Source organism: Trichechus manatus, unplaced genomic scaffold (assembly GCF_000243295.1).
Source record: "Trichechus manatus latirostris isolate Lorelei unplaced genomic scaffold, TriManLat1.0 scaffold00045, whole genome shotgun sequence".
Taxonomy (NCBI): domain Eukaryota; kingdom Metazoa; phylum Chordata; class Mammalia; order Sirenia; family Trichechidae; genus Trichechus; species Trichechus manatus.
The window spans coordinates 4,128,605-4,139,726 of record NW_004443981.1 but is presented as its reverse complement, the minus strand read 5'-3'; the positions used below and the strand labels follow the sequence as shown (position 1 = coordinate 4,139,726).

At 43.7% G+C, this 11,122-nt stretch overlaps 2 protein-coding genes across 7 annotated transcripts in view; both read left to right on the top strand.

The window, feature by feature from the left end:
- The window catches only part of CATSPERB (cation channel sperm associated auxiliary subunit beta), a 157,398-nt gene extending 149,989 nt beyond the window's left edge, over positions 1-7,409 (top strand). The window contains exon 27 of the mRNA XM_012555631.1: positions 6,573-7,409. Within this exon, the coding sequence (XP_012411085.1) occupies positions 6,573-7,409 (837 nt within the window). The remainder of the gene's footprint in view (positions 1-6,572) is intronic.
- The window catches only part of PPP4R3A (protein phosphatase 4 regulatory subunit 3A), a 44,049-nt gene continuing 40,027 nt past the window's right edge, over positions 7,101-11,122 (top strand). For 2 of the 6 annotated variants that reach the window (XM_004376667.2, XM_023731713.1), the window contains exon 1: positions 7,101-8,042. In XM_004376667.2, the coding sequence (XP_004376724.1) occupies positions 7,901-8,042 (142 nt within the window). In that variant the 5' untranslated portion in view covers positions 7,101-7,900. The remainder of the gene's footprint in view (positions 8,043-11,122) is intronic. The other 4 variants (XM_023731715.1, XM_023731712.1, XM_004376666.2 and 1 more) reach the window with 3 other exon arrangements.

Below are 11,122 nucleotides of genomic sequence, written 5' to 3'. Positions count from 1 at the left end.
GTTGTATGATTGTGTAATCTGATGTGATTTCCTTATGTGTTGTAAACTCTATCACTATGATGAGATTATATGTGATCTCCTTATGTGTTGTAAATTCTATCACTTGTGATGAGGTTATACTGATGAGGCTGACAAGATTAGATAGTGTCTTAATGCAATCTCTTTTGAGATATAAAAGAGAGAAGTGAGCAGAGACGCATGGGAACCTCACACCACCAAGAAGGCAGTGCCAGGAGCAGAGCGCATCCTTTGGACCAGAGGTTCCTGCGTTGAGATGCTCCCAGACCAAGCGAAGACTGATGCATCACAAGGACCTTACTCCAGAGCCGACAGAGTGAGAGAGAGCCTTCTCCTGGAGCTGACGCCCTGAATTTGGACTTGTAGCCTACTGGACTGTGAGAGAATAAACTCTCTTTGTTAAAGCCGTCCACTTGTGGTATTTCTGTTATAGCAGCACTAGATGACTAAGACAGTTGGTATGTTTGAGCCCATTGTTGCAGCCACTGTGTCAATCCATCTCATTGAGGGTCTTCTTCTTTTTCACGGACCCTCTACTTTACCACGCTTGGGATGTCCTTCCTGTTCCCTCCTGATAACACATCCAAAGTACATGAAACAGTCTCGACAAGCTCCCTTCTAAGGAGCATTCTGGCTGTACTTCTTCCAAGACAGACTTTTTCATTCTACTGGCAGTCCATATTCTTCATCAACACCATAATTCAAAGGCATCAATTCTTCTCTGATCTTCCTTATTCATTGTCCAGCTTTTGCATGCATATGAGGCAACTGGAAATATGTGGGTCAGGTATACCTTAGTCCTCAAAGCTACAGCTTTGCTTTTTAACACTTTAAAGAGGTCTTTTGCAGCAGATTTGCCACTGCAAGACATCTTTTTGATTTCTTGACTGCTGCTTCCATGGGCATTCATTGAGGATCAAAGTAAAATGAAATCCTTCACAACATCAATATTTTTTCCGTTTATTATGATGTTTCTTATTGGTCCAGTTGTGAGGATCCTTTTCTTTATGTTGAGGTGTAATCCATACTGAAGGCTGTAGTCTTTGATCTTATCAGTAAGTGCTTCCTCTTCACTTTCAGCAAACAAGGCTGTGTCATCTGCATATTGCAGGCTGTTAATGAGTCTTCCTTCAATCCTGTTGCTGCATTCTTCTTCATGTAGTCCAACTTCTCAGATTATTTGCTCAGCATACAGGTTGAATAAGTATAGTGAAAGGATACAATCCTGACGTACACCTTTCCTGATTTTAAACCATGCAGTATCCTCCTGTTCTGTTTGAATGACTGCATTTTGGTCTATGTACAGGTTCCACATGAGCACAATTAAGTGTTCTGGAAATACCATTTGCATTGCAATTGATTACTTTTGCATGGCCTTTTTAGCCATGGACTTCTAACTCCCACCCAGGTGATTGGACAGAACTGTGTGATAGAGTAATGTGGCCCACCAAGGGAATTAGTCAGTTTTTCCTTAAAACAGTCAATTCCAGAGCAGAGAGGAGAATGCCAGCACTACCAAGGAAGAACAGCCAGGAGCCAGCATGTCCTTTGGACCTGGGATCACTGCGCTGAGAAGCTCCTGGACGTGGGAGACAGAGAGTGAGCTGTAAACTTGAAGACAGTGAGAGGTGGTGACAGGAAAGACCCAGCAGCAGGAGACAGTCTGGTGGGCTTCCCAGCCCACAGAGAGAAAAAGCTGAGTCTTTGGGCAGAGGCCAAGGGCCAGGGAGAGGCGTGCCTGTGAGCACAGCTGGGGAGAGGCTGTCCTAATGGAAGAACTTTATTCTGAGCATTCCTGAGCCTGAATTGTAACTGTTACTTTCCTAATATCCCCATAATCGTGAGTATTGTCTGTGAGTTCTGTGTAGCCACTGCAATGATTTATCGAATCCAGTGGTGAAGTAGAGAGTGCTGTGCGAGGGACGGCTGGTGTCAGAAATAGTAAAGATGGCAGAGAGAGGAGGCTTGTCTGGTCTGCATCTCAAGGGAGTCAGCCTTGCGCTGTTGATCTTGGTTCTCCTTCCCCCTTGTGGGGTTGGAGGAGGTCAGACACTGCCCCCACGCTGTTTTTACACCATTCTTTGCAATGTTATCCATAACTTGTTGTGATCCACACAGTTGAATGCCTTTGCATGGTCAATAAAACACAGGTAAACATCTTTCTGGTATTCTCTGCTTTCAGCCAAGATGCATCTGACATCGGCAAAGATATCTCTCATTCCATGTCCTCTTCTGAATCCGGCTTGAACTTCTGGCAGTTCCCTGTTGATGTACTGCTAGAACCGTTTTTGAAATATCTTCAGCAAAAATTTAGTTGTGTGTGATATTAATGATATTGTTCAATAATTTCCGCGTTCTGTTGGATCACCTTTGGAATGGGTACAAATATGGATCTCTTCGTTATCAGTTGGCCAGGTAGCTGCTTTCCAGATTTCTTGGCATAGATGAGTGGGTGCCTCCAGCGTTGCATCTGTTTCTTGAAACATCTCAATCGGTATTCTGTCAATTCCTGGAGTCTTGTTTTTCGCCAATGCCTTCAGCGCAGCTTGGACTTCTTCAGTACCGTTGGTTCTTGATCATATGCTACCTCCTGAAATGACCAAACATAGACCAATTCTTTTTGGTACAGTGACTCTGTGTATTCCTTCCATCTTTTTTTATTGATTTCTGCATCATTCAATATTTTGCTCATACAATCCTTCAATATTGCAACTCGAGGCTTGAATTTTTTCTTCATTTCCTTCAGCCTGAGAAATGCCGAGCATGTTCTTCCATTTTGGTTTTCTAACTCCAGGTCTTTGCATATTTCATTATAATACTCTACTTTGTCTTCTCGAGCAGCCCTTTGAAGTCTTCTGTTCAGCTCTTTTACTTCATCATTTCTTCCCTTCGCTTTAGCTATTCTACATTCAAGAGCAAGTTTCAGAGTCTCTCCTGACATTCATTTTGGTCTTTTCTTTCTTTCCTATCTTTCTAATGGCCTCTTGCTTTCTTCACGTATGATGTCCTTGATGTCATCCCACAACTCACCTGGTCTTCGGTCATTAGTATTCAGCGTGTCAAATCTATTCTTGAGATGATTTCTAAATTCAGGTAGGATACTCAAGGTCATATTTTGGCTCTCGTGGACTTGTTCTAATTTTCTTCAGCTTCAACTTGAACTTGCATATGAGCAACTGATGGTTTGTTCTGCAGTCAGCCTCTGGCCTTGTTCTGACTGATCATATTCAGCTTCTCCACCGTCTCTTTCCACAGATGTAGTCAGTTTGATTCCTGTGTATTCCATCTAGTGAGGACACCGTTTACGTTGTTGGAAAAAGGTATTTCCAATGAATAAGTTGTTGGTCTTGCAAAATTCTATCACGCGATCTCCAGCATCACTGCTGTCACCAAGGTCATATTTTCCAACTACTCATCCTTTTCTTTGTTTCCAGCTTTCACATTCCAAGCACCAATAATTATCAATGCATCTTGATTGCTTGTTTTATCAATTTCAGACTGCAGAAATTGGTAAATATCTTCAATTTCCTCATATTTGGCCTTAGTGGTTGGTGGGTAAATTTGAATAATAGTCGTATTAACTGGTCTTCCTTGTAGGCGTATGGATATTATCCTATCACTGACAGCGTTGTACTTCAGGATAGATCTTGAAATGTTCCTTTTGACGATGAATGTGACTCTGTTCCTTTTCAGTTTGTCGTTACCGGCATAGTAAACCGTATGATTGTCTGATTCAAAATGGCCAATACTAGTCCATTTCAGCTCTCTAACGCCTAGGATATCTATCTTCAAGCATTCTATTTCATTTTTTACAACTTCCAATTTTCCTAGATTCATATTTTGTACATTCCATGTTCCAATTATGAATGGATGTTTACAGTTGTTTCTTCTCATTTTGTATCATGACACATCAGCAAACGAAGGTCTCAAAAGCTTTACTCTATCCACATCATTAAGGTTGACTCTACTTTGAAGAGGTAGCTCTTCCCAGTCGTATTTTAAGTGCCTTCCATCCCGAGGGGCTCATCTTCCAGCACTGTATCAGACAGTGTTCTGCTGCTATTCATGATTTTCACTGGCCAATTTTTTTTAGAAGTAGACCGTCAGGTTCTTCTTCCTAGTCTGTCTGTCTGGAAGCTCTACCAAAACTTGTCCACCATGGGTGACCCTGCCAGTATTTGAAATACTGGTGGCATAGCTTCCAGCATCACAGCAACACACAAGTCACCACAGTACAACAAACTGACAGACGAGTGGTGGGGACTCCTATATAGCCCCCATTATCTTCAGTGTCAAACACAGAGGTCGTCTTCATGGAAGGCACATTCTGGAATCAAGCAGTGGGTAACCCAGCAGCCCTGCTCCTGCTCTTTCCAGGGCTTTTAGTTTAAAGCAGGCAACACTATAAAATGATGAATGCAATGTGGATAAATGTAAGTAACACAGAGTAGGTACAAATATTGCGTAATGAATAGGCTCCAGTGTATATTTTACAAGTTTATGTTATGCATGTAGGTGAAGGTAGAAAGGCTCAGTGGAAACTTTTATGTTCAGAGCAAAGAAAGAATCAGTTACTTATTGAATCCTTAGAACAAACCTAGACATTATTCTTATTCCTCTTTTACAGAGGAGGAGACAGGTAGAGAGAGGTTGAGGAACTTGTAAATGTCAAACAACTAACAGGCAGGACCTGGACTCATAATCCATCAGCCACAGCCTTGACCACTATGACAATGTATCTCAACCTTTTGTGACTGGCAAGCTGCTTTATTGAATTCCCTTGGAAATTTTCTTAATTCTATCACCATTTGTGCATGGTATGGCATTTAAAAGTGATTAAACTTTTAAAGTATTTTATTTATTGTTATTTAAGATTGTATTAAAAATTTCATCCAAATATGTTTTATATGATTTATAACTTAAAATACAATTTTAACCTTTTTCCATTTAACAATTCTTGCTGTTTAACTTACCTTAAAAGGAATTTATAAGAAAAAGTATCATTTTCCCATAAATAAATTATGTCTGGTTTAAGGATCCAGTGTCTGTTAATAAATGTATTGATGTCATAACCATTGCTGTTGAGTCGATTCCAACTCATAGCGACCCTATAGGATAGAGTAGAAATGCCCCATAGGCTGTCCAAGGCTGTAATCTTTATGGAAGCAGACTGCCACATCTTTCTCCCATGGAGCGGCTGGTGAGTTTGAACCACTGACCTATCAGTTAGTAGCCGAGTGCTTTAACCACTGTACCTCCAGGTCACCTTTATTGACGTCATATCAAAACAAAAACCAAACCCGTTGCCGTCGAGTTGATTCCGACTCATAGTGACCGTACATGACAGAGGAGAAGGGCACCCTAGGGTTTCCAAGGAGAGGCTGGTGCATTCAAACTGCTGACCTTTTGGTTAGCAGCCTGAGTTCTTAACCAGCGCACCACCAGGGCTCCATTGACAAAACTGCTCTCATGCCCTAATACTTGAAATCACTGCATTTTACTTTTTTTAGTAAAAACATCCAGTTTTATTTTTAAATGATGGTTTCGGGCTACTCTTTTGCAAGTACTTCTGTGCATTTGATATTGTGGAGGACAAAGGTCCCAATTTCTGATTTTTAAATCCGCAAAGTCCAGCATCCCAGGAAACCCCTCAATCCCAGTAAATCTCTCAGCCCTGGGCAAACCTGGCTGGTTGGTTATACTCTCAGAGCCTCTTTCTGCATATGATATAATACAAACTACAATGCAGGGTTGCTACAAGATTCGTAATAATGCTAAGCACCTGAATCTGCCAAAATGGTGACCACCGAGCACTTGAAATGCCGCTGGTGCAACTGAGGAACCAAATTTTTTATTTTACCTAGTTTTAATTAAAATTTAAATTTAAGAACTGATACTTCATTCAGCTTTTGGTAATTTTCTGTTTGGACCAACTTGGGTTTGTGAATCTACTTTTCCAACGGTAAATTTAATGAAATCTAACAAGAGATCAGGAATTTGTGAAAATTCTTATCGTATGAATAAGGTTAAAATACACATCGGATTTTGAAGTCTTAGTATGAAAAAAAAGTAAAATACCTTCATTTCTTACTGATTATACATTAAAATGACATTTAAAAATATGGCATTAAATAAAATCCATTATTAAACTAATTTGTTTCTCTGTACTGTTTTTTCAAAGTGGCTACTAGAAATTTTAAATTACACACGTGGCTCACTTATTTCTGTTGGACAGCACTGACCTAGATGGTTTGGCAAACAGTAAAAGCCTTAAAATAGCGGCTATTATTGCACGAGATAGGAAAGAGAATGTTATTCCTTTGTGAAGATTAACAGTGCTTGACATCAAGCAGGTGCTCCAAAAACAGTATTAGCTAACGTTGAGAAATTACTCATTCTGATGATACAGGGCTGCATTTGTTTTTGTAAGCCTCGCAAGTTCTTTTTACAACAAAGGGCTAGGAAGTAACAGTTCTGATATAGGTAGGGAAATGAAGGTCGCAGCTGGAATGTAAAATGAGGTTTTTGAATTGTCACTTGGGGCTTAGTCCTAGGCCCAGAAAACTAAAAATGTCCCGTTTGTGGGCTCGCCACGCAAGTGCGTGCCCCACAGCAGCTCCGAAGACTCGCGGTGGCCTCGCGGCCCAAACCTGTGCCCTTTCTCAGAAGCTTTTCAATTTCATCGCAAAGGAGAACCGCCTGAAGTCCGGCGCCTCCCGAACTCCGCGCCTGAGGGCGTCCCAAGTGCCCAGTCCAACAACAAATGCGGCCCGAAGGGGACACTCGAGGAGGCTGGCGCCAAGCGGCAGAGCCCCAGGCCCGAGACGTCTGGCGCCGGAGAACTGGAGCAGCGGCGGAGGCGGCGGGAGAACTTGAAGGCCGGGAAGCCAAGCACGCTGCTGAGGCTTGGCTCTGCGATTCCAGCCGGAGGCGGGCCCCACGCCCCTTTCGAATGCCGGAGCGGGGCTGATGACGAACACAGGGCGCGACGGACGCACACGCCGCCCCGCGCTCGCACGACGGTGCGTGCTGGGAAGCGCGAGGGAGTCCCGGGCCGTCACCTGCGCGACCGCCTTTCGCCGCCCCCGCTCTCTGAGCTCCCGCCACCTCGGCAACTAGGAGCCCGCCTCGTCCGAGGCCTTCGCTGTAGCGAAGCTGCCGGTCTCTCCTCTGTCTCTTTAAATGGTGGGGCCAACGGGCCGCCCCTGCAGCTGCTGCCTGGGAGGCCCCGCGCGCGCCTATTGAGGAGCGAACCAAGATGGCGGCGGCATTGGCTCTGTGAGGAAGACGGAAGAGGCGGTGGCAGCGGCGAAGAGGAAGGGACTTCCAACAGTCAGGAGCGCTCCGTCGGCCGCGGGTTCTCGGAGTCTCCCGATCAGCGGCAGCAGTAGCGGCAGAAGCAGGCGGTCGTCGGTTTCGGACATTTGAAGCAGGGGGAACAGTGCGGAGCCACCGACTGCGGTGGCAGGGCCAGGTATAAGGAAGGAAAACATGGCGGCGGCGGCCTGAGTAGGCGGCGGCGGCGCGGGAAGCGACTTCGCGGAGCTCATGGCGGAGGCGGGAGCAGGGCAGTGACAGGCGCCCCGAGTTCCTACCGCGGGGGGCGGAAGGCCGCGAAACGCTGCGCGCCCTTTCGGGGCGGCGGGGCGGCCGGGCTCGCCGGACCTGGACAATAGCGCCGAGGAGCCACAGGCGAGGGAAGGCGGCGGCCCAGAGCTCGGGCTCGGGTGCGGGCCATGCGGACGGCGGCGTGGTCCCGCGGCGGTCAGCGGCGGCAGTGACCTTTGCTCGCCGGCGTTCTCCCGCCTCGGCTCCCGCCTCCCCCGGGCCCTCTGCCCGGGCGACTCCGGCGGGGCGCCCGCCCCAGGCCCTGGGCGGCACGATGACCGACACCCGGCGGCGGGTGAAGGTTTACACGCTCAACGAGGACCGGCAGTGGGACGACCGAGGCACCGGGCATGTGTCATCCGGCTACGTAGAGCGGCTGAAGGGCATGTCTCTGCTTGTCAGGGCCGAGAGTGACGGTGAGTGGAGCCCCTCGCAGCGGGACTGTCGCCGCCTCCACAGCCCTTTGGGGGCAGGGGCCCTCTTCGGACTGGATCGGAGGGGTCCCCTGCTGGGCTGGGGGGCCACGGTACCCAGCCGCCAGGGAGCTCCGCGGAAAGCGCGCGAGTGTCCCCTTCTCCGAGTGTCTGGCAGCGTGTGGGTACGAGTGGAGCCGAGCACGTCTGAGCTGCGCCGGCTGGCAGCGTGGAGAGGTCGGGGCCAGGGGAGCGCGGGGTGTGCGGTTCTTCTGCATCGGCGGGGTGACCTTGAGAAAGGCACCGCTGAGTCCGATCTTCCTCCTTAGTTCACCAATCTGTAAAGCAGCGAGATGACAGTTTCTTGGAGCTAAGAAAGTTCTTCGCCGCCTCATTTTTTGAAGAGGTTTTTACCGTGCACATGTTCTCCTTATTTCGTGTTTACCATCTCTTTGCTACCTCTTTCTGATCCTGTTGCAGGTTGACAACAGTGGTTCATGGATTTTGCAGGTACACTTGTAAGGGAAAATGCTTCTTTGCCCTGAGAAGTTAGATTTGTGTTAACCACTTTTGGTTGCCTTTTTCAAAGTAGTAATGCCGACTTTTGTGTGTCGTTTTCGTCTGCAAACGTCCTGCAAAATTGGAATCATTTTGTGCTGGCTGTTGTGGTTGCTTAAATGTATGTTTATATTTTGGTTCAGTTAACAGGTGGGGAGAAGTTGGTAGATATTTTTAAAACGCTTAAAATCTGCCCTCATGCCTCAGGCTCCCCATAAACCCTTCACATTTTTTTGAAACAGCCCTCAAGGTTCATAGACCTTGTGGTGTTAAAAGTAACAGTGTTTCAGATTTTTTAAAGACTTACTTGCTGTAAGGATTCCCACTTTCCTCAGTGCATTCTGTGAATTTTCACTTAATTAAACAGTATGTCCACCTTAGGTAAAACCGTTTTCACATTGTTTCTTATCAGTTTGAAAATAGTTTTATGCCACCTCTTTTGTTAGATTGCAGTCTGTAATTTTCAGTAGCTGTTTCAGTTTATTATGATTATAGTCGTTCTGTATCTGAATTATTACAAATTCATTTCAAGGAATTTTTATCAATTGGACACTCTAACCAGAACTCCAGTTCTCTGAAAAACAAAACTCTAGGGATATTGACATTCAATCTGAATTGAAAAGTGGTGAAATGGTAATTTGGAGTAAATTGCCCGCAGGCTACCCAAATTAGCTTTAAACTGGGGAAAAATAATTTCTTTTTGGAGGCATTTCTAAGATTTTGAATACATTGGATTTATTTTTCTGAGAGCTATTATTTACCCTTTAAAATAATATTTTGACTGTCCAGTGTTAGTATTCTGTTGTGTAGGCCTATCACATAATAATCAGCTACTCTGCATCTTTGGATGTTTGGGAGAACTTTTTACATAGTGAGTTGGAAAGTTTTGATCAGCTTCTTTTGAGATGAAAACGTGTAGATCTTTGCAATCTCAAACACAAAATCTTACTTCACATCGTGTGTTTAAGTTTGTCCGATACAAATGGGTCCTTTGTTTAAAGTCTTTTTAAACGTTAGGGCATGATGCTGTATTATCAAAAGGAATTGTACACTTCTAACATGGTAATTTAGTACTCTTAGTTTTTTCCCCATTTTGACTTTTACCATTTTGCTAGTAGCCCCTAACCTCTTTCCCTCTCTTTGGAGGGAAGGTTGAATTGCTGAAACAAATGGCTTCAATTTTTATCTAACAGATAAAGAGAGCTGAACTAAACTACTGATGTGCTCTTGTTGAATTTAAATTTAAGTTGTAAGGAAAACTGAATTGGAAGACTGGGCTTAGAAAAATCCCAGGAAACTTGTGAAATATTGTAGCAAATAATTTTTTATTTTAATGATTAACGTTTTTTCTGATAGGAAAATTCCAAATATGAATAATAATCGTTAAAATTTACTGAGTGCCCACCCTGTGCCAGAGATTCTTGAAGCACTTGTGTATTCTGACAGCAGTCTTCTGAATCTGAAGTTCATACTATTAATACTAAATTGTTTTTGTTAGTTGCAGTCAAGTAAGCTCCAACTCATGGCAACTTTACGTGTATCAGAACAAAATGTAGTTTATAAAAAGAGGTAGGTACTATTATTGCCATATTTTACAGATGAGGAAAGTGAGGCTCAAAGGGCTAAGTAACTTGCTTAAGATCACCAGCCAGGTGTGTGTTAAGATCTTCTTTAAGATCTTTGCAGCTAGGCAAAGTCAGTGTTCAAACTCATTTTGTATTTGGGTTTGAGTGAGACATCTAGCTTATGGCTTGAAACTATTGTTTTTAATTATAATTTAAATTACTATCATTGACTGTGGATGTCTACTTGCATTTGCTGCTTTATAGTTAAACTCAAGGCTTATTTCAAAGAAAATGAAAATATTTTTTAGCCTAAAGATATTTAAAATAAAAGTTTATCTCCAAGCCACACATGAAAGTTTTTTGTGCTAACTGCTAGTTTGGGTCATCCATTATTGTGTGTTTCCCCTACTCTCCATAATAGTGTGATTGAGAATTTACTTTTTGTTCTAATGATCAAAATGAAAAGTTATTTCTGATCCTACATAAAATGAGTCATTTATATAGAAACTTAAAATTTTTTAGCTTTTCCATGCTTGGGACAGACATAGTCATGGCATGTGTTTGCTTTCCCCCCTCAAAATTATCTATGCTAATTTACCCATAGTTTTTTTCCCAAGTCCTTAGATTTTTTCCAAACTGTTTCTTTAAAACAAGGTAAATATTTGCTGGCTTTTGAAATATTTTATGCTGTATAAAAATAATTTTTTGCAGTATGTTATCTACCGTAGAAATAGGCTGTTGTTTTCCATTTCACTTAATTCACTGAGAAACTGCCCTGTGCTGGATAGGGTGATGGGAGCTTTTGAATCCCCATGAAATGGGTGATGGTATCTTTTTTTTTAAATAGGTACTCTCAGAAATATTGAATAACTTGCCCAAAGCCATTCGTCTGTTAAGTGGTATAGCTGGGTTCAAAGTCAGGTATTTTTATTTCAGACACAGGACACTTTCTGCTGTTCA